This window comes from Schistocerca serialis, chromosome 11 (genome assembly GCF_023864345.2).
Source record: "Schistocerca serialis cubense isolate TAMUIC-IGC-003099 chromosome 11, iqSchSeri2.2, whole genome shotgun sequence".
Lineage (NCBI taxonomy): Eukaryota > Metazoa > Arthropoda > Insecta > Orthoptera > Acrididae > Schistocerca > Schistocerca serialis.
The window spans coordinates 164,543,576-164,565,840 of NC_064648.1; the positions used below are offsets into that span (position 1 = coordinate 164,543,576).

Sequence of the window (22,265 nt, forward strand, 5' to 3'; positions counted from 1 at the left end):
GGACAGCTCAACATCAGAGGACAGCTCAATTTGAAGGAGAGGTCTACTTGAGAGGACATCTCGACTTGAGAGGACAGCTTAACTTGAGAGGACAGCTCAACTTCAGAGGACAGCTCAACTTCAGAGGACAGCTCAAGTTGAGAGGACAGCTCAACTAGAGAGGACAGCACAACTTGAGAGGTCAGCTCAAGTTGAGAGGACAGCTCAACTTGAGAGGACAGCTCAACTTGAGAGGACAGCTCAACTTGAGAGGACAGCTCAACTTGAGAGGACAGCTTAACTTGAGAGGACAGCTCAACTTGAGAGGACAGCTCAACTTGAGAGGACAGCTCAACTTGAGAGGACAGCTCAACTAGAGAGGACAGCTCAACTTGAGAGGACAGCTCATGTAGAGAGGACAGCTCATCTAGAGAGGACAGCTCAACATCAGAGGACAGCTCAACTTGAAGAAGAGGTCAACTTGAGAGGACATCTCAACTTGAGAGGACAACTCAACTTGAGAGGACAGCTTAACTTGAGAGGACATCTCAACTTCAGAGGACAGCTCAACTTCAGAGGACAGCTCAAGTTGAGAGGACAGCTCAACTAGAGAGGACAGCACAACTTGAGAGGTCAGCTCAACTTGAGAGGACAGATCATCTAGAGAGGACAGCTCATCTAGAGAGGACAGCTCATCTAGAGAGGACAGCTCATCTAGAGAGGACAGCTCATCTAGAGAGGACAGCTCATCTAGAGAGGACAGCTCATCTAGAGAGGACAGCTCATCTAGAGAGGACAGCTCATCTAGAGAGGACAGCTCATCTAGAGAGGACAGCTCGACATCAGAGGACAGCTCAACATCAGAGGACAGCTCAACTTGAAGGAGAGGTCAACTTGAGAGGACATCTCAACTTGAGAGGACAGCTTAACTTGAGAGGACAGCTCAACTTCAGAGGACAGCTCAACTTCAGAGGACAGCTCAAGTTGAGAGGACAGCTCAACTAGAGAGGACAGCACAACTTGAGAGGTCAGCTCAAGTTGAGAGGACAGCTCAACTTGAGAGGACAGCACAACTTGAGAGGACAGCACAACTTGCGAGGACAGCACAACTTGCGAGGACAGCACGGCTTGCAAGGACAGCACCGCTTGCAAGCACAGCACGGCTTGCGAGGACAGCACAGCTTGCGAGGACAGCACAACTTGCGAGGACTGCACGGCTTGCGAGGACAGCTCAACTTGAGAGGACAACTCAATTTGAGAGGACAGCTCAACTTGAGAGGACAGCTCAACTTGAGAGGACAGCTCAACTTGAGAAGACAGCTCAACTTGAGAGGACAGCGCAACTTGAGAGGACAGCTTAACTTGAGAGGACAGCTTAACTTGAGAGGACAGCTCAACTTGAGAGGGCAGCTCAACTTGAGAGGGCAGCTCAACTTGAGAGGACAGCTCATGTAGAGAGGACAGCTCATCTAGAGAGGACAGCTTGAGAGGACAGCTCAACTTGAGAGGACAGCTCAACTTGAGAGGACAGCTCATCTAGAGAGGACAGCTCAACATCAGAGGACAGCTCAACTTGAAGGAGAGGTCAACTTGAGAGGACAGCTCAACTTGAGAGGACAGCTCAACTTGAGAGGACAGCTCAACTTGAGAGGACAGCTCAACTTGTGAGGACAGCTCAACTTGTGAGGACAGCTCAACTTGAGAGGACAGCTTAACTTGGGAGGACAGCTCAACTTGAGAGGACAGCTCAACTTGAGAGGACAGCTCATCTATAGAGGACAGCTCATCTAGAGAGGACAGCTCATAATCAGAGGACTGCTCAACATCAGAGGACTGCTCAACTTGAAGGAGAGGTCAACATAAGAGGACATCTCAACTTGAGAGGACAGCTCAACGTGAGAGGACAGCTTAACTTGAGAGGACAGCTCAACTTCAGAGGGCAGCTCAACTTCAGAGGACAGCTCAAGTTGAGAGGACAGCTCAACTAGAGAGGACAGCACAACTAGAGAGGTCAGCTCAAGTTGAGAGGACAGCTCAAGTTGAGAGGACAGCTCAACTTGAGAGGACAGCTCAAGTTGAGAGGACAGCTCAACTTGAGAGGACAGCTCAACTTGAGAGGACAGCTCAACTTGAGAGGACAGCTCAACTTGAGAGGACAGCTCATCTAGAGAGGACAGCTCAACATCAGAGGACTGCTCAACTTGAAGGAGAGGTCAACATAAGAGGACATCTCAACTTGAGAGGACAGCTCAACGTGAGAGGACAGCTTAACTTGAGAGGACAGCTCAACTTCAGAGGACAGCTCAACTTCAGAGGACAGCTCAAGTTGAGAGGACAGCTCAACTAGAGAGGACAGCACAACTTGAGAGGTCAGCTCAACTTGAGAGGACAGCTCAGCTTGAGAGGACAGCTCAACCTGAGAGGACAGCTCAACCTGAGAGGACAGCTCAACTTGAGAGGACAGCTCAACTTGAGAGGACAGCTCAACTTGAGAGGACAGCACTACTTGAGAGGAAAGCACAACTTGCGAGGACAGCAAAGCTTGCGAGGACAGCACAGCTTGCCGGGACAGCATGGTTTTCTAGGACAGCACAGCTTGCGAGGACAGCACTGCTTGTGAGGACAGCACAGCTTGCGAGGACAGCACAGCTTGCGAGGACAGCACAGCTTGCGAGGACAGCACAGCTTGCGAGGTCAGCACAGTTTGCGGGGACAGCACAGCTTGCGAGGACAGCACAGCTTGCAAGGACAGCACAGCTTGCAAGGACAGCACAGCTTGCGAGGACAGCACACCTTGCGAGGACAGCACAGCTTGCGAGGACAGCACACCTTGCGAGGACGGCACAGCTTGCGTGGACGGCACAGCTTGCGCGGACAGCTCAACTTGAGAGGACAGCTCAACTTGTGAGGACAGCTCAACTTGAGAGGACAGCTAACCTTGAGAGGACAGCTCAACCTGAGAGGACAGCTTAACTTGAGTGGACAGCCCAACTTGAGAGGACAGCACTACTTGAGAGGAAAGCATAACTTGCGAGGCCACCAACGCTTGCGAGGACAGCACAGTTTGCGAGGACAGCACAGCTTGCGAGGACAGTTCAACTTGAGAGAACAGCTCAACTTGAGAGGACAGCTGAACTTGAGAGGACAAATCAACTTGAGAGGACAAATCAACTTGAGAGGACAAATCAACTTGAGAGGACAGCTCAACTTGAGAGGACAGCTCAATCTGAGAGGACAGCTCAACTTGAGAGGACAGCTTAACTTGAGAGGACAGCACTACTTGAGAGGAAAGCATAACTTGCGAGGCCACCAACGCTTGCGAGGACAGCACAGTTTGCGAGGACAGCACAGCTTGCGAGGACAGCACTGCTTGTGAGGACAGCTCAACTTGAGAGGACAGCTCTAATTGTGAGGACAGCTCAACGTGAGAGAACAGCTCAACTAGAGAGGACAGCTCAACTAGAGAGGACAGCTCAACTAGAGAGGACAGCTCAACTAGAGAGGACAGCTCAACTAGGGAAGACAGCTCAACTAGAGAGGACAGATCAACTAGAGAGGACAGATCAACTAGAGAAGACAGCTCAACTTGAGAGGACAGCTCAACTTGAGAGGACAGCTATACTTGAGAGGACAGCTAAACTTGAGAGGACAGCTAAACTTTAGAGGACATATCAACTTGAGAGGACAGCTCAACTTGAGAGGACAGCTCAACTTGAGAGGACAGTTCAACCTGAGACGACAGCTCAACTTGAGAGGACAGCTCAACTTGAGGGGACGGCACAACTTGAGAGGACAGCACAACTTGCAAGGACAGCACAACTTGGGCGGACAGCACAGCTTGCGCCAACAGCAAAGCTTGCACCGACAGCAAAGCTTGCAAGGACAGCACGGCTTGCGAGGACAGCACGGATTGCGACGACAGCACGGCTTGCGAGGACAGCACGGCTTGCGAGGGCAGCACGGCTTGCGAGAACAGCACAGCTTGCGAGGACAGCACAGCTTGCGAGGACAGCAAAGCTTGTGAGGACAGCAAAGCTTGTGAGGACAGCACGGCTTTCGTGGACAGCAATTCTTGCGTGGACAGCACAGCTTGCGAGGACATCACGGCTTGCGAGGTCAGCACGGCTTGCGAGGACAGCACGGCTTGCGAGGACAGCACGGCTTGCGAGGACAGCACGGCTTGCGAGGTCAGCACAGCTTGCGAGGTCAGCACAGCTTGCGAGGACAGCTCAACTTGAGAGAACAGCTCAACTTGAGAGAACAGCTCAACTTGAGAGGACAGCTGTACTTGAGAGGACAAATCAACTTGAGAGGACAAATCAACTTGAGAGGACAGCTCAACCTGAGAGGACAGCTCAACTTGAGAGGACAGCTTAACTTGAGAGGACAGCTTAACTTGAGAGGACAGCCCAACTTGAGAGGACAGCACTACTTGAGAGGAAAGCATAACTTGCGAATACACCAACGCTTGCGAGGACAGCACAGTTTGCGAGGACAGCACAGCTTGCGAGGACAGCACTGCTTGTGAGGACAGCTCAACTTGAGAGGACAGCTCTAATTGTGAGGACAGCTCAACGTGAGAGAACAGCTCAACTAGAGACGACAGCTCAACTAGAGAGGACAGCTCAACTAGAGAGGACAGCTCAACTAGAGAGGACAGCTCAACTAGAGAGGACAGCTCAACTAGAGAGGACAGCTCAACTAGAGAGGACAGCTCAACTAGAGAGGACAGCTCAACTAGAGAGGACAGCTCAACTAGAGAGGACAGCTCAACTAGAGAGGACAGCTCAACTAGAGAGGACAGCTCAACTAGAGAGGACAGCTCAACTAGGGAATACAGCTCAACTAGAGAGGACAGCTCAACTAGAGAGGACAGCTCAACTTGAGAGGACAGCTAAACTTTAGAGGACAGCTCAACTTGAGAGGACAGCTCAACTTGAGAGGACAGCTCAACTTGAGAGGACAGCTCAACTAGAGAGGTCAGCTCAACTTGAGAGGACAGCTCAACTTGAGAGGACAGCTCAACCTGAGAGAACAGCTCAACCTGAGACGACAGCTCGACTTGAGAGGACAGCTCAACTTGAGGGGACAGCACAACTTGAAAGGACAGCACAACTTGCAAGGACAGCACAACTTGGGCGGACAGCACAGCTTGCGCCAACAGCAAAGATTGCACCGACAGCAAAGCTTGCAAGGACAGCACGGCTCTCGAGGACAGCACGGATTGCGACGACAGCACGGCTTGCGAAGACAGCACGGCTTGCGAAGACAGCACGGCTTGCGAAGACAGCACGGCTTGCGAAGACAGCACGGCTTGCGAGAACAGCACAGCTTGCGAGGACAGCACAGCTTGCGAGGACAGCACAGCTTGCGAAGACAGCAAAGCTTGTGAAGACAGCACGGCTTGCGAGGACAGCACGGCTTGCGTGGACAGCACGGCTTCCGAGCACAGCACGGCTTGGGAGGACAGCACGGCTTGCGAGGACAGCACAGCTAGTGAGGACAGCACGGCTTGCGAGGACAGCACGGCGTGCGAGGACAGCACAGCTTGCGAGGACAGCACAGCTTGCGAGGACAGCACAGCTTGCGAGGACAGCACAGCTTGCGAGGACAGCACAGCTTGCGAGGACAGCACAGCTTGCGAGGACAGCACAGCTTGCGAGGACAGCACAGCTTGCGAGGACAGCACAGCTTGCGATGACAGCACAACTTGCGAGGACAGCACGGCTTGCGAGGACAGCTCAACTTGAGAGGACAGCTCAACTTGAGAGGACAGTTCAACTTGAGAGGACAGCTCAACTTGAGAAGACAGCTCAAACTGAGAGGACAGCTTAACTTGAGAGGACAGCTTAAATTGAGAGGACAGCTCAACTTGAGAGGGCAGCTCAACTTCAGAGGACCGCTCATGTAGAGAGGACAGCTCATCTAGAGAGGACAGCTCAACCTGAGAGGACAGCTTAACTTGAGGGGACAGCTCAACTTAGGAGGACAGCTCAACTTGAGAGGACAGCACTACTTGAGAGGAAAGCACAACTTACAAGGACAGCAACGCTTGCGAGGACAGCAAAGCTTGCCAGGACAGCACGGCTTTCTAGGACAGCACAGCTTGCGAGGACAGCACAGCTTGTGAGGACAGCACAGCTTGCGAGGACAGCACAGCTTGCGAGGTCAGCACAGCTTGCGAGGACAGCACAGCTTGCGAGGACAGCACAGCTTGCGAGGACAGCACAGCTTGCGAGGACAGCACAGCTTACGAGGACAGCACAGCTTTCGAGGACAGCACAGCTTGCGAGGACAGCACAGCTTGCGAGGACAGCACAGCTTGCGAGGACAGCACAGCTTGCGAGGACAGCACAGCTTGCGAGGACAGCACAGCTTGCGAGGACAGCACAGCTTGCGAGGACAGCACAGCTTGCGAGGACAGCACAGCTTGCGAGGACAGCACAGCTTGCGAGGACAGCACAGCTTGCGAGGACAGCACAGCTTGCGAGGACAGCACAGCTTGCAAGGACAGCACACCTTGCGAGTACGGCACAGCTTGCGTGGACGGCACAGCTTGCGTGGACGGCACAGCTTGCGTGGACGGCACAGCTTGCGAGGACAGCTCAACTTGAGAGGACAGCTCAACTTCAGAGGACAGCTCAACTTGAGAGGGCAGCTCAACCTGAGAGGACAGCTCAACTTGAGAGGACAGCTCAACTTGAGAGGACAGCTCAACATGAGAGGACAGCTCAACATGAGAGGACAGCACTACTTGAGAGGAAAGCACAACTTGCGAGGACAGCAACGCTTGTGAGGACAGCACAGCTTGCCAGGACAGCACGGCTTTCTAGGACAGCACAGCTTGCGAGGACAGCACAGCTTGTGAGGACAGCACATCTTGAGAGGACAGCTCAACTTGTGAGGACAGCTCAACGTGAAAGAACAGCTCAACTAGAGAGGACAGCTCAACTAGAGAGGACAGCTCAACTGGAGAGGACAGCTCAACTAGAGAGGACAGCTCAACTAGGGAATACAGCTCAACTAGGGAGGACAGATCAACTAGAGAAGACAGCTCAACTTGAGAGGACAGCTCAACTTGAGAGGACAGCTCAACTTTAGAGGACAGCTCAACTTGAGAGGACAGCTCAACCTGAGACGACAGCTCAACTTGAGAGGACAGCTCAACTTGAGAGGACAGCACATCTTGAGAGGACAGCACAACTTGCGAGGACAGCACAACTTGGGCGGACAGCACAGCTTGCGCCGACAGCAAAGCTTGCACCGACAGCAAAGCTTGCGAGGACAGCACGGCTTGCGAGGACAGCACGGATTGCGACGACAGCACGGCTTGCGAGGACAGCACGACTTGCGAGGACAACACAGCATGCGAGAGCAGCACAGCTTGCGGGGACAGCACAGCTTGCGGGGACAGCACAGCTTGCGGGGACAGCACAGCTTGCGGGGACAGCAGAGCTTGTGGGGACAGCAGAGCTTGCGGGGACAGCACAGCTTGCGGGGACAGCACAGCTTGCGGGGACAGCACAGATTGCGAGGACAGCACAGCTTGCGGGGACAGCACAGCTTGCGGGGACAGCACAGCTTGCGGGGACAGCACAGCTTGCGGGGACAGCACAGCTTGCGGGGACAGCACAGCTTGCGGGGACAGCACACCTTGCGGGGACAGCACAGATTGCGAGGACAGCTCAACTTGAGAGGACAGCTCAACTTGAGAGGACAGCTCAACTTGAGAGGACAGCTCATCTAGAGAGGACAGCTCATCTAGAGAAGACAGCTCATCTAGAGAGGACAGCTCATCTAGAGAGGACAGCTCATCTAGAGAGGAAAGCTCAACATCAGAGGACAGCTCAACTTGAAGGAGAGGTCAACTTGAGAGGACATCTCAACTTGAGAGGACAGCTTAACTTGAGGGGACAGCTCAACTTCAGAGGACAGCTCAACTTGAGAGGACAGCTCAACCTGAGACGACAGCTCAAGTTGAGAGGACAGCTCAACTTAAGAGGACAGCACAACTTGAGAGGACAGCACAACTTGCGAGGACAGCACAACTTGGGGGGACAGCACAGCTTGCGCCGACAGCAAAGCTTGCACCGACAGCAAAGCTTGCAAGGACAGCACGGCTTGCGAGGGCAGCACAGATTGCGACGACAGCACAGATTGCGACGACAGCACGGCTTGCGAGGACAGCACGGCTTAAAGGACAGCACAGCTTGCGAGAGCAGCTCAACTTGAGAGGACAGCTCAACTTGAGAGGACAGCACAACTTGCGAGGACAGCACAACTTGCGAAGACAGCAAAGCTTGCGAGGACAGCAAAGCTTGTGAGGACAGCACAGCTTGCGAGGACAGCAAGGCCTGCGAGGACAGCAAGGCTTGCGTGGACAGCACGGCTTCTAAGGACAGCACGGCTTGTGAGGACAGCACGGCTTGTGAGGACAGCACGGCTTGCGAGGACAGCACAGCTTGCGAGGTCAGCACAGCTTGCAAGGACAGCACGGCTTGCGAGGACAGCACAGCTTGCGAGGACAGCACAGCTTGTGAGGACAGCACAGCTTGCGAGGACAGCACAGCTTTCGAAGACAGCACAGCTTGCGAAGACAGCACAGCTTGTGATGACAGCACAACTTGCGAGGACAGCACGGCTTGCGAATACAGCTCAACTTGAGAGGACAGCTCAACTTGAGAGGACAGCTCAACTTGAGAGGACAGCACAGCTTGCGAGGACAGCACAGCTTGCGAGGACAGCACAGCTTGCGAGGACAGCACAGCTTGCGAGGACAGCACAGCTTGCGAGGACAGCACAGCTTGCGAGGACAGCACAGCTTGCGAGGACAGCACAGCTTGCGAGGACAGCACAGCTTGCGAGGACAGCACAGCTTGCGAGGACAGCACAGCTTGCGAGGACAGCACAGCTTGCGAGGACAGCACAGCTTGCGAGGACAGCACAGCTTTCGTAGACAGCACAGCTTGCGAGGACAGCACAGCTTGCGAGGACAGCACAGCTTGCGAGGACAGCACAGCTTGCGAGGACAGCACAGCTTGCGAGGACAGCACAGCTTGCGAGGACAGCACAGCTTGCGAGGACAGCACAGCTTGCGAGGACAGCACAGCTTGCGAGGACAGCACAGCTTGCGAGGACAGCACAGCTTGCAAGGACAGCACACCTTGCGAGTACGGCACAGCTTGCGTGGACGGCACAGCTTGCGTGGACGGCACAGCTTGCGTGGACGGCACAGCTTGCGAGGACAGCTCAACTTGAGAGGACAGCTCAACTTCAGAGGACAGCTCAACTTGAGAGGGCAGCTCAACCTGAGAGGACAGCTCAACTTGAGAGGACAGCTCAACTTGAGAGGACAGCTCAACATGAGAGGACAGCTCAACATGAGAGGACAGCACTACTTGAGAGGAAAGCACAACTTGCGAGGACAGCAACGCTTGTGAGGACAGCACAGCTTGCCAGGACAGCACGGCTTTCTAGGACAGCACAGCTTGCGAGGACAGCACAGCTTGTGAGGACAGCACATCTTGAGAGGACAGCTCAACTTGTGAGGACAGCTCAACGTGAGAGAACAGCTCAACTAGAGAGGACAGCTCAACTAGAGAGGACAGCTCAACTGGAGAGGACAGCTCAACTAGAGAGGACAGCTCAACTAGGGAATACAGCTCAACTAGGGAGGACAGATCAACTAGAGAAGACAGCTCAACTTGAGAGGACAGCTCAACTTGAGAGGACAGCTCAACTTTAGAGGACAGCTCAACTTGAGAGGACAGCTCAACCTGAGACGACAGCTCAACTTGAGAGGACAGCTCAACTTGAGAGGACAGCACATCTTGAGAGGACAGCACAACTTGCGAGGACAGCACAACTTGGGCGGACAGCACAGCTTGCGCCGACAGCAAAGCTTGCACCGACAGCAAAGCTTGTGAGGACAGCACGGCTTGCGAGGACAGCAAGGCTTGCGAGGACAGCAAGGCTTGCGTGGACAGCACGGCTTCCAAGGACAGCACGGCTTGTGAGGACAGCACGGCTTGTGAGGACAGCACGGCTTGCGAGGACAGCACAGCTTGCGAGGTCAGCACAGCTTGCAAGGACAGCACGGCTTGCGAGGACAGCACAGCTTGCGAGGACAGCACAGCTTGTGAGGACAGCACAGCTTGCGAGGACAGCACAGCTTTCGAAGACAGCACAGCTTGCGAAGACAGCACAGCTTGCGATGACAGCACAACTTGCGAGGACAGCACGGCTTGCGAATACAGCTCAACTTGAGCGGACAGCTCAACTTGAGAGGACAGCTCAACTTGAGAGGACAGCTCAACTTGAGAGGACAGCTCAACTTGAGAGGACAGCTCAACTTGAGAGGACAGCTCAACTTGAGAGGACAGCTCAACTTGAGAGGACAGCTCAACTCGAGAGGACAGCTCAACTGGAGAGGACAGCTCAACTCGAGAGGACAGCTCAACTCGAGAGGACAGCTCAACTTGAGAGGACAACTCAACTCGAGAGGACAGCTCAACTCGAGAGGACAGCTCAACTCGAGAGGACAGCTCAACTTGAGAGGACAGCTCAACTTGAGAGGACAGCTCAACTTGAGAGGACAGCTCAACTTGAGAGGACAGCTCAACTTGAGAGGACAGCTCAACTTGAGAGGACAGCTCAACTTGAGAGGACAGCTCATCTAGAGAGGACAGCTCATCTAGAGAGGGCAGCTCATCTAGAGAGGACAGCTCATCTAGAGATTACAGCTCAACATCAGAGGACAGCTCAATTTGAAGGAGAGGTCTACTTGAGAGGACATCTCGACTTGAGAGGACAGCTTAACTTCAGAGGACAGCTCAACTTCAGAGGACAGCTCAAGTTGAGAGGACAGCTCAAGTTGAGAGGACAGCTCAAGTTGAGAGGACAGCTCGAGTTGAGAGGACAGCTCAACTAGAGAGGACAGCACAACTTGAGAGGTTAGCTCAAGTTGAGAGGACAGCTCAACTTGAGAGGACAGCTCAACTTGAGAGGACAGCTCATCTTGGGAGGACAGCTCAACTTGAGAGGACAGCTCAACTTGAGAGGACAGCTCAACTTGAGAGGACAGCTCAACTTGAGAGGACAGCTCAACTTGAGAGGACAGCTCAACTTTAGAGGACAGCTCAACTTGAGAGGACAGCTCAACTTGAGAGGACAGCTTAACTTGAGAGGACAGCTTAACTTGAGAGGACAGCTTAACTTGAGAGGACAGCTCAACTTGAGAGGACAGCTCAACTTGAGAGGACAGCTCAACTTGAGAGGACAGCTCAACTTGAGAGGACAGCTCAACTTGAGAGGACAGCTCAACTTGAGAGGACAGCTCATGTAGAGAGGACAGCTCATCTAGAGAGGACAGCTCAACATCAGAGGACTGCTCAACTTGAAGGAGAGGTCAACATAAGAGGACATCTCAACTTGAGAGGACAGCTCAACGTGAGAGGACAGCTTAACTTGAGAGGACAGCTCAACTCCAGAGGACAGCTCAACTTCAGAGGACAGCTCAACTTCAGAGGACTGCTCAACTTGAAGGAGAGGTCAACATAAGAGGACATCTCAACTTGAGAGGACAGCTCAACGTGAGAGGACAGCTTAACTTGAGAGGACAGCTCAACTTCAGAGGACAGCTCAACTTCAGAGGACAGCTCAACTTCAGAGGACAGCTCAAGTTGAGAGGACAGCTCAACTAGAGAGGACAGCACAACTAGAGAGGACAGCACAACTTGAGAGGTCAGCTCAAGTTGAGAGGACAGCTCAAGTTGAGGGGACAGCTCAACTTGAGAGGACAGCTCAACTTGACAGGACAGCTCAACTTGAGAGGACAGCTCAACTTGAGAGGACAGCTCAACTTGAGAGGACAGCTCAACTTGAGAGGACAGCTCAGCTTGAGAGGACAGCTCAACCTGACAGGACAGCTTAACTTGAGAGGACAGCTCAACTTGAGAGGACACCACTACTTGAGAGGAAAGCACAACTTGCAAGGACAGCAAAGCTTGCGAGGACAGCACAGCTTGCCGGGACAGCATGGTTTTCTAGGACAGCACAGCTAGCGAGGACAGCACAGCTTGTGAGGACAGCACAGCTTGCGAGGACAGCACAGCTTGCGAGGACAGCACAGCTTTCAAGGACAGCACAGCTTGCGAGGACAGCACAGTTTGCGGGGACAGCACAGCTTGCGAGGACAGCATAGCTTGCGAGGACAGCACAGCTTGCGAGGACAGCACAGCTTGCGAGGACAGCACGACTTGCGAGGACAACACAGCTTGCGAGAGCAGCACAGCTTGCAGGGACAGCACAGCTTGCGGAGACAGCACAGCTTGCGTGGACAGCACAGCTTGCCGGGACAGCAGAGCTTGCGGGGACAGCAGAGCTTGCGGGGACAGCAGAGCTTGCAGGGACAGCACAGCTTGCGGGGACAGCACACCTTGCGGGGACAGCACAGCTTGCGGGGACAGCACAGCTTGCGGGGACAGCACAGCTTGGGGGGACAGCACAGCTTGTGGGGACAGCACAGCTTGCGGGGACAGCTCAGCTTGCGGGGACAGCACAGCTTGCGGGGACAGCACAGCTTGCGGGGACAGCACAGCTTGCGGGGACAGCACAGCTTGCGGGGACAGCACAGCTTGCGGGGACAGCACAGCTTGCGGGGACAGCACAGCTTGCGGGGACAGCACAGCTTGCGGGGACAGCACAGCTTGCGGGGACAGCACAGCTTGCGGGGACAGCACAGCTTGCGGGGACAGCACAGCTTGCGGGGACAGCACAGCTTGCGGGGACAGCACAGCTTGCGGGGACAGCACAGCTTGCGGGGACAGCACAGCTTGCGGGGACAGCACAGCTTGCGGGGACAGCACAGCTTGCGGGGACAGCACAGCTTGCGGGGACAGCACAGCTTGCGGGGACAGCACAGCTTGCGGGGACAGCACACCTTGCGGGGACAGCACACCTTGCGGGGACAGCACACCTTGCGGGGACAGCACACCTTGCGGGGACAGCACACCTTGCGGGGACAGCACACCTTGCGGGGACAGCTCAACTTGAGAGGACAGCTCAACTTGAGAGGACAGCTCAACTTGAGAGGACAGCTCATCTAGAGAGGACAGCTCATCTAGAGAGGAAAGCTCAACATCAGAGGACAGTTCAACTTGAAGGAGAGGTCAACTTGAGAGGACATCTCAACTTGAGAGGACAGCTTAACTTGAGAGGACAGCTCAACTCCAGAGGACAGCTCAACTTCAGAGGACAGCTCAAGTTGAGAGGACAGCTCAACTTAGGAGGACAGCTCAACTTGAGAGGACAGCACTACTTGAGAGGAAAGCACAACTTACAAGGACAGCAACGCTTGCAAGGACAGCAAAGCTTGCCGGGACAGCACGGCTTTCGAGGACAGCACAGCTTGCGAGGACAGCACAGCTTGCGAGGACAGCACAGCTTGCGAGGACAGCACAGCTTGCGAGGACAGCACAGCTTGCGAGGACAGCACAGCTTACGAGGACAGCACAGCTTGCGAGGACAGCACAGCTTGCGAGGACAGCACAGCTTGCGAGGACAGCACAGCTTGCGAGGACAGCACAGCTTGCGAGGACAGCACAGCTTGCGAGGACAGCACAGCTTGCGAGGACAGCACAGCTTGCGAGGACAGCACAGCTTGCGAGGACAGCACAGCTTGCGAGGACAGCACAGCTTGCGAGGACAGCACAGCTTGCGAGGACAGCACAGCTTGCGAGGACAGCACAGCTTGCGAGGACAGCACAGCTTGCGAGGACGGCACAGCTTGCGTGGACGGCACAGCTTGCGTGGACGGCACAGCTTGCGTGGACGGCACAGCTTGCGTGGACGGCACAGCTTGCGTGGACGGCACAGCTTGCGAGGATGGCTCAACTTGAGAGGACAGCTCAACTTGAGAGGACAGCTCAACTTGAGAGGACAGCTCAACTTGAGAGGACAGCTCAACTTGAGAGGACAGCTCAACTTGAGAGGACAGCTCAACTTGAGAGGACAGCTCAACTCGAGAGGACAGCTCAACTCGAGAGGACAGCTCAACTCGAGAGGACAGCTCAACTCGAGAGGACAGCTCAACTCGAGAGGACAGCTCAACTCGAGAGGACAGCTCAACTCGAGAGGACAGCTCAACTTGAGAGGACAGCTCAACTTGAGAGGACAGCTCAACTTGAGAGGACAGCTCAACTTGAGAGGACAGCTCAACTTGAGAGGACAGCTCAACTTGAGAGGACAGCTCAACTTGAGAGGACAGCTCATCTAGAGAGGACAGCTCATCTAGAGAGGGCAGCTCATCTAGAGAGGACAGCTCATCTAGAGAGGACAGCTCAACATCAGAGGACAGCTCAATTTGAAGGAGAGGTCTACTTGAGAGGACATCTCGACTTGAGAGGACAGCTTAACTTCAGAGGACAGCTCAACTTCAGAGGACAGCTCAAGTTGAGAGGACAGCTCAAGTTGAGAGGACAGCTCAAGTTGAGAGGACAGCTCAAGTTGAGAGGACAGCTCAACTAGAGAGGACAGCACAACTTGAGAGGTCAGCTCAAGTTGAGAGGACAGCTCAACTTGAGAGGACAGCTCAACTTGAGAGGACAGCTCATCTTGGGAGGACAGCTCAACTTGAGAGGACAGCTCAACTTGAGAGGACAGCTCAACTTGAGAGGACAGCTCAACTTGAGAGGACAGCTCAACTTGAGAGGACAGCTCAACTTGAGAGGACAGCTCAACTTGAGAGGACAGCTCAACTTGAGAGGACAGCTCAACTTGAGAGGACAGCTCAACTTGAGAGGACAGCTCATCTAGAGAGGACAGCTCATCTAGAGAGGAAAGCTCAACATCAGAGGACAGCTCAACTTGAAGGAGAGGTCAACTTGAGAGGACATCTCAACTTGAGAGGACAGCTTAACTTGAGAGGACAGCTCAACTTGAGAGGACAGCTCAACTTGAGAGGACAGCTCAACTTGAGAGGACAGCTCAACTTGAGAGGACAGCTCATCTAGAGAGGACAGCTCATCTAGAGAGGAAAGCTCAACATCAGAGGACAGCTCAACTTGAAGGAGAGGTCAACTTGAGAGGACATCTCAACTTGAGAGGACAGCTTAACTTGAGAGGACAGCTCAACTTCAGAGGACAGCTCAACTTCAGAGGACAGCTCAAGTTGAGAGGAGAGCTCAACTAGAGAGGACAGCACAACTTGAGAGGTCAGCTCAAGTTGAGAGGACAGCTCAACTTGAGAGGACAGCTCAACTTGAGAGGACAGCTTAACTTGAGAGGAGAGCTCAACTTGAGAGGGCAGCTCAACTTGAGAGGACAGCTCATCTAGAGAGGACAGCTCATCTAGAGAGGACAGCTCATCTAGAGAGGACAGCTCATCTAGAGAGGACAGCTCAACATCAGAGGACAGCTCAATTTGAAGGAGAGGTCTACTTGAGAGGACATCTCGACTTGAGAGGACAGCTTAACTTGAGAGGACAGCTCAACTTCAGAGGACAGCTCAACTTCAGAGGACAGCTCAAGTTGAGAGGATAGCTCAACTAGAGAGGACAGCACAACTTGAGAGGTCAGCTCAAGTCGAGAGGACAGCTCAACTTGAGAGGACAGCTCAACTTGAGAGGACAGCTCAACTTGAGAGGACAGCTCAACTTGAGAGGACAGCTTAACTTGAGAGGACAGCTCAACTTGAGAGGACAGCTCAACTTGAGAGGACAGCTCAACTTGAGAGGACAGCTCAACTTGAGAGGACAGCTCAACTTGAGAGGACAGCTCATGTAGAGAGGACAGCTCATCTAGAGAGGACAGCTCAACATCAGAGGACAGCTCAACTTGAAGAAGAGGTCAACTTGAGAGGACATCTCAACTTGAGAGGACAACTCATCTTGAGAGGACAGCTTAACTTGAGAGGACATCTCAACTTCAGAGGACAGCTCAACTTCAGAGGACAGCTCAAGTTGAGAGGACAGCTCAACTAGAGAGGACAGCACAACTTGAGAGGTCAGCTCAACTTGAGAGGACAGATCATCTAGAGAGGACAGCTCATCTAGAGAGGACAGCTCATCTAGAGAGGACAGCTCATCTAGAGAGGACAGCTCATCTAGAGAGGACAGCTCATCTAGAGAGGACAGCTCATCTAGAGAGGACAGCTCTTCTAGAGAGGACAGCTCAACATCAGAGGACAGCTCAACATCAGAGGACAGCTCAACTTGAAGGAGAGGTCAACTTGAGAGGACATCTCAACTTGAGAGGACAGCTTAACTTGAGAGGACAGCTCAACTTCAGAGGACAGCTCAACTTCAGAGGACAGCTCAAGTTGAGAGGACAGCTCAACTAGAGAGGACAGCACAACTTGAGAGGTCAGCTCAAGTTGAGAGGACAGTTCAACTTGAGAGGACAGCACAACTTGAGAGGACAGCACAACTTGCAAGGACAGCACAACTTGCGAGGACAGCACAGCTTGCAAGGACAGCACCGCTTGCAAGGACAGCACAGCTTGCGAGGACAGCACAGCTTGCGAGGACAGCACAACTTGCGAGGACTGCACGGCTTGCGAGGACAGCTCAACTTGAGAGGACAACTCAACTTGAGAGGACAGCTCAACTTGAGAGGACAGCTCAACTTGAGAGGACAGCTCAACTTGAGAAGACAGCTCAACTTGAGAGGACAGCTCAACTTGAGAGGACAGCTTAACTTGAGAGGACAGCTTAACTTGAGAGGACAGCTCAACTTGAGAGGGCAGCTCAACTTGAGAGGGCAGCTCAACTTGAGAGGACAGCTCATGTAGAGAGGACAGCTCATCTAGAGAGGACAGCTTGAGAGGACAGCTCAACTTGAGAGGACAGCTCAACTTGAGAGGACAGCTCATCTAGAGAGGACAGCTCATCTAGCGAGGACAGCTCAACATCAGAGGACTGCTCAACTTGAAGGAGAGGTCAACATAAGAGGACATCTCAACTTGAGAGGACAGCTCAACGTGAGAGGACAGCTCAACGTGAGAGGACAGCTTAACTTGAGAGGACAGCTCAACTTCAGAGGACAGCTCAACTTCAGAGGACAGCTCAAGTTGAGAGGACAGCTCAACTAGAGAGGACAGCACAACTTGAGAGGTCAGCTCAAGTTGAGAGGACAGCTCAAGTTGAGAGGACAGCTCTACTTGAGAGGACAGCTCAACTTGAGAGGACAGCTCAACTTGAGAGGACAGCTCATCTAGAGAGGACAGCTCATGTAGAGAGGACAGCTCAACATCAGAGGACTGCTCAACTTGAGAGGACAGCTCAACTTGAGAGGACAGCTCAACTTGAGAGGACAGCTCAACTTGAGAGGACAGCTCATCTAGAGAGGACAGCTCATCTAGAGAGGGCAGCTCATCTAGAGAGGACAGCTCATCTAGAGAGGACAGCTCAACATCAGAGGACAGCTCAATTTGATGGAGAGGTCTACTTGAGAGGACATCTCGACTTGAGAGGACAGCTTAACTTCAGAGGACAGCTCAACTTCAGAGGACAGCTCAAGTTGAGAGGACAGCTCAAGTTGAGAGGACAGCTCAAGTTGAGAGGACAGCTCAAGTTGAGAGGACAGCTCAACTAGAGAGGACAGCACAACTTGAGAGGTCAGCTCAAGTTGAGAGGACAGCTCAACTTGAGAGGACAGCTCAACTTGAGAGGACAGCTCATCTTGGGAGGACAGCTCAACTTGAGAGGACAGCTCAACTTGAGAGGACAGCTCAACTTGAGAGGACAGCTCAACTTGAGAGGACAGCTCAACTTGAGAGGACAGCTCAACTTGAGAGGACAGCTCAACTTGAGAGGACAGCTCAACTTGAGAGGACAGCTCAACTTGAGAGGACAGCTCAACTTGAGAGGACAGCTCATCTAGAGAGGACAGCTCATCTAGAGAGGAAAGCTCAACATCAGAGGACAGCTCAACTTGAAGGAGAGGTCAACTTGAGAGGACATCTCAACTTGAGAGGACAGCTTAACTTGAGAGGACAGCTCAACTTGAGAGGACAGCTCAACTTGAGAGGACAGCTCAACTTGAGAGGACAGCTCAACTTGAGAGGACAGCTCATCTAGAGAGGACAGCTCATCTAGAGAGGAAAGCTCAACATCAGAGGACAGCTCAACTTGAAGGAGAGGTCAACTTGAGAGGACATCTCAACTTGAGAGGACAGCTTAACTTGAGAGGACAGCTCAACTTCAGAGGACAGCTCAACTTCAGAGGACAGCTCAAGTTGAGAGGAGAGCTCAACTAGAGAGGACAGCACAACTTGAGAGGTCAGCTCAAGTTGAGAGGACAGCTCAACTTGAGAGGACAGCTCAACTTGAGAGGACAGCTTAACTTGAGAGGAGAGCTCAACTTGAGAGGGCAGCTCAACTTGAGAGGACAGCTCATCTAGAGAGGACAGCTCATCTAGAGAGGACAGCTCATCTAGAGAGGACAGCTCATCTAGAGAGGACAGCTCAACATCAGAGGACAGCTCAATTTGAAGGAGAGGTCTACTTGAGAGGACATCTCGACTTGAGAGGACAGCTTAACTTGAGAGGACAGCTCAACTTCAGAGGACAGCTCAACTTCAGAGGACAGCTCAAGTTGAGAGGATAGCTCAACTAGAGAGGACAGCACAACTTGAGAGGTCAGCTCAAGTCGAGAGGACAGCTCAACTTGAGAGGACAGCTCAACATGAGAGGACAGCTCAACTTGAGAGGACAGCTCAACTTGAGAGGACAGCTTAACTTGAGAGGACAGCTCAACTTGAGAGGACAGCTCAACTTGAGAGGACAGCTCAACTTGAGAGGACAGCTCAACTTGAGAGGACAGCTCAACTTGAGAGGACAGCTCATGTAGAGAGGACAGCTCATCTAGAGAGGACAGCTCAACATCAGAGGACAGCTCAACTTGAAGAAGAGGTCAACTTGAGAGGACATCTCAACTTGAGAGGACAACTCATCTTGAGAGGACAGCTTAACTTGAGAGGACATCTCAACTTCAGAGGACAGCTCAACTTCAGAGGACAGCTCAAGTTGAGAGGACAGCTCAACTAGAGAGGACAGCACAACTTGAGAGGTCAGCTCAACTTGAGAGGACAGATCATCTAGAGAGGACAGCTCATCTAGAGAGGACAGCTCATCTAGAGAGGACAGCTCATCTAGAGAGGACAGCTCATCTAGAGAGGACAGCTCATCTAGAGAGGACAGCTCATCTAGAGAGGACAGCTCTTCTAGAGAGGACAGCTCAACATCAGAGGACAGCTCAACATCAGAGGACAGCTCAACTTGAAGGAGAGGTCAACTTGAGAGGACATCTCAACTTGAGAGGACAGCTTAACTTGAGAGGACAGCTCAACTTCAGAGGACAGCTCAACTTCAGAGGACAGCTCAAGTTGAGAGGACAGCTCAACTAGAGAGGACAGCACAACTTGAGAGGTCAGCTCAAGTTGAGAGGACAGCTCAACTTGAGAGGACAGCACAACTTGAGAGGACAGCACAACTTGCGAGGACAGCACAACTTGCGAGGACAGCACAGCTTGCAAGGACAGCACCGCTTGCAAGGACAGCACAGCTTGCGAGGACAGCACAGCTTGCGAGGACAGCACAACTTGCGAGGACTGCACGGCTTGCGAGGACAGCTCAACTTGAGAGGACAACTCAACTTGAGAGGACAGCTCAACTTGAGAGGACAGCTCAACTTGAGAGGACAGCTCAACTTGAGAAGACAGCTCAACTTGAGAGGACAGCTCAACTTGAGAGGACAGCTTAACTTGAGAGGACAGCTTAACTTGAGAGGACAGCTCAACTTGAGAGGGCAGCTCAACTTGAGAGGGCAGCTCAACTTGAGAGGACAGCTCATGTAGAGAGGACAGCTCATCTAGAGAGGACAGCTTGAGAGGACAGCTCAACTTGAGAGGACAGCTCAACTTGAGAGGACAGCTCATCTAGAGAGGACAGCTCATCTAGCGAGGACAGCTCAACATCAGAGGACTGCTCAACTTGAAGGAGAGGTCAACATAAGAGGACATCTCAACTTGAGAGGACAGCTCAACGTGAGAGGACAGCTCAACGTGAGAGGACAGCTTAACTTGAGAGGACAGCTCAACTTCAGAGGACAGCTCAACTGCAGAGGACAGCTCAAGTTGAGAGGACAGCTCAACTAGAGAGGAAAGCACAACTTGAGAGGTCAGCTCAAGTTGAGAGGACAGCTCAAGTTGAGAGGACAGCTCTACTTGAGAGGACAGCTCAACTTGAGAGGACAGCTCAACTTGAGAGGACAGCTCATCTAGAGAGGACAGCTCATCTAGAGAGGACAGCTCAACATCAGAGGACTGCTCAACTTGAAGGAGAGGTCAACATAAGAGGACATCTCAACTTGAGAGGACAGCTCAACGTGAGAGGACAGCTTAACTTGAGAGGACAGCTCAACTTCAGAGGACAGCTCAACTTCAGAGGACAGCTCAAGTTGAGAGGACAGCTCAACTAGAGAGGACAGCACAACTTGAGAGGTCAGCTCAAGTTGAGAGGACAGCTCAAGTTGAGAGGACAGCTCAACTTGAGAGGACAGCTCAACTTGAGAGGACAGCTCAGCTTGAGAGGACAGCTCAACTTGAGAGGACAGCTCAAATTGAGAGGACAGCAAAGCTTGCGAGGACAGCACAGCTTGCCGGGACAGCATGGTTTTCTAGGACAGCACAGCTTGCGAGAACAGCACAGCTTGTGAGGACAGCACAGCTTGCGAGGACAGCACAGCTTGCGAGGACATCACAGCTTTCAAGGACAGCACAGCTTGCGAGGACAGTACAGTTTGCGGGGACAGCACAGCTTGCGAGGACAACACAGCTTGCAAGGACAGCACAGCTTGTGAGGACAGCACAGCTTGCGAGGACAGCACACCTTGCGAGAACGGCACAGCTTGCGAGGACGGCACAGCTTGCGAGGACGGCACAGCTTCCGTGGACGGCACAGCTTGCGCGGACAGCTCAACTTGAGAGGACAGCTCAACTTGAGAGGACAGCTCAACTTGAGAGGACAGCTAAACTTGAGAGGACAGCTCAACCTGAGAGGACAGCTCAACTTGAGAGGACAGCACTACTTGAGAGGAAAGCATAACTTGCGAGGACACCAACGCTTGCGAGGACAGCACAGTTTGTGAGAACAGCACAGCTTGCGAGGACAGCACTTCTTGCGAGGACAGCTCAACTTGAGAGGACAGCTCAACGTGAGAGAACAGCTCAACTAGAGAGGACAGCTCAACTAGAGAGGACAGCTCAACTAGAGAGGACAGCTCAACTAGAGAGGACAGCTCAACTAGGGAAGACAACTCAACTAGAGAGGACAGCTCAACTAGAGAGGACAGATCAACTAGAGAAGACAGCTCAACTTGAGAGGACAGCACAACTTGAGAGGACAGCTAAACTTTAAAGGACATATCAACTAGAGAGGACAGCTCAACTTGAGAGGACAGCTCAACTTGAGAGGACAGTTCAACCTGAGACGACAGCTCAACTTGAGGGGACGGCACAACTTGAGAGGACAGCACAACTTGCAAGGACAGCACAACTTGGGCGGACAGCACAGCTTGCGCCAACAGCAAAGCTTGCACCGACAGCAAAGCTTGCAAGGACAGCACGGCTTGCGAGGACAGCACGGATTGCGACGAACGCACGGCTTGCGAGGACAGCACGGCTTGCGAGAACAGCACGGCTTGCGAGAACAGCACGGCTTGCGAGGACAGCACAGCTTGCGAGGACAGCAAAGCTTTTGAGGACAGAAAAGCTTGTGAGGACAGCACGGCTTGCGAGGACAGCACAGCTTGCGAGGACAGCACGGCTTCCGAGCACAGCACGGCTTGCGAGGACAGCACGGCTTGCGAGGACAGCACAGCTAGCGAGGACAGCACGGCTTGCGAGGACAGCACGGCTTGCGAGGACAGCACAGCTTGCGAGGACAGCACAGCTTGCGAGGACAGCACAGCTTGCGAGGACAACACAGCTTGCGAGGACAGCACAGCTTGCGATGACAGCACAGCTTGCGATGACAGCACAACTTGCGAGGACAGCACGGCTTGCGAGGACAGCTCAACTTGAGAGGACAGCTCAACTTGAGAGGACAGCTCAACTTGAGAGGACAGCTCAACTTGAGAAGACAGCTCAAACTGAGAGGACAGCTTAAATTGAGAGGACAGCTTAAATTGAGAGGACAGCTCAACTTGAGAGGGCAGCCCAACTTGAGAGGGCAGCTCAACTTGAGAGGACCGCTCATGTAGAGAGGACAGCACATCTAGAGAGGACA

At 53.1% G+C, this 22,265-nt stretch overlaps 1 protein-coding gene across 1 annotated transcript in view; it reads right to left on the reverse strand.

Moving 5' to 3' along the window:
* LOC126426585 (uncharacterized) overlaps window positions 1–22,265 on the reverse strand; it is a 61,899-nt gene that overhangs the window by 19,616 nt on the left and 20,018 nt on the right. The window contains exons 3-9 of the mRNA XM_050088480.1: window positions 18,872–19,255; window positions 18,100–18,429; window positions 17,084–17,370; window positions 15,095–15,394; window positions 11,589–11,894; window positions 1,814–2,171; window positions 436–855 (exon numbers count right to left, since the gene is read on the reverse strand). Of these exons, the coding sequence (XP_049944437.1) occupies window positions 436–855; window positions 1,814–2,171; window positions 11,589–11,894; window positions 15,095–15,394; window positions 17,084–17,370; window positions 18,100–18,429; window positions 18,872–19,255 (2,385 nt within the window). The remainder of the gene's footprint in view (window positions 1–435; window positions 856–1,813; window positions 2,172–11,588; window positions 11,895–15,094; window positions 15,395–17,083; window positions 17,371–18,099; window positions 18,430–18,871; window positions 19,256–22,265) is intronic.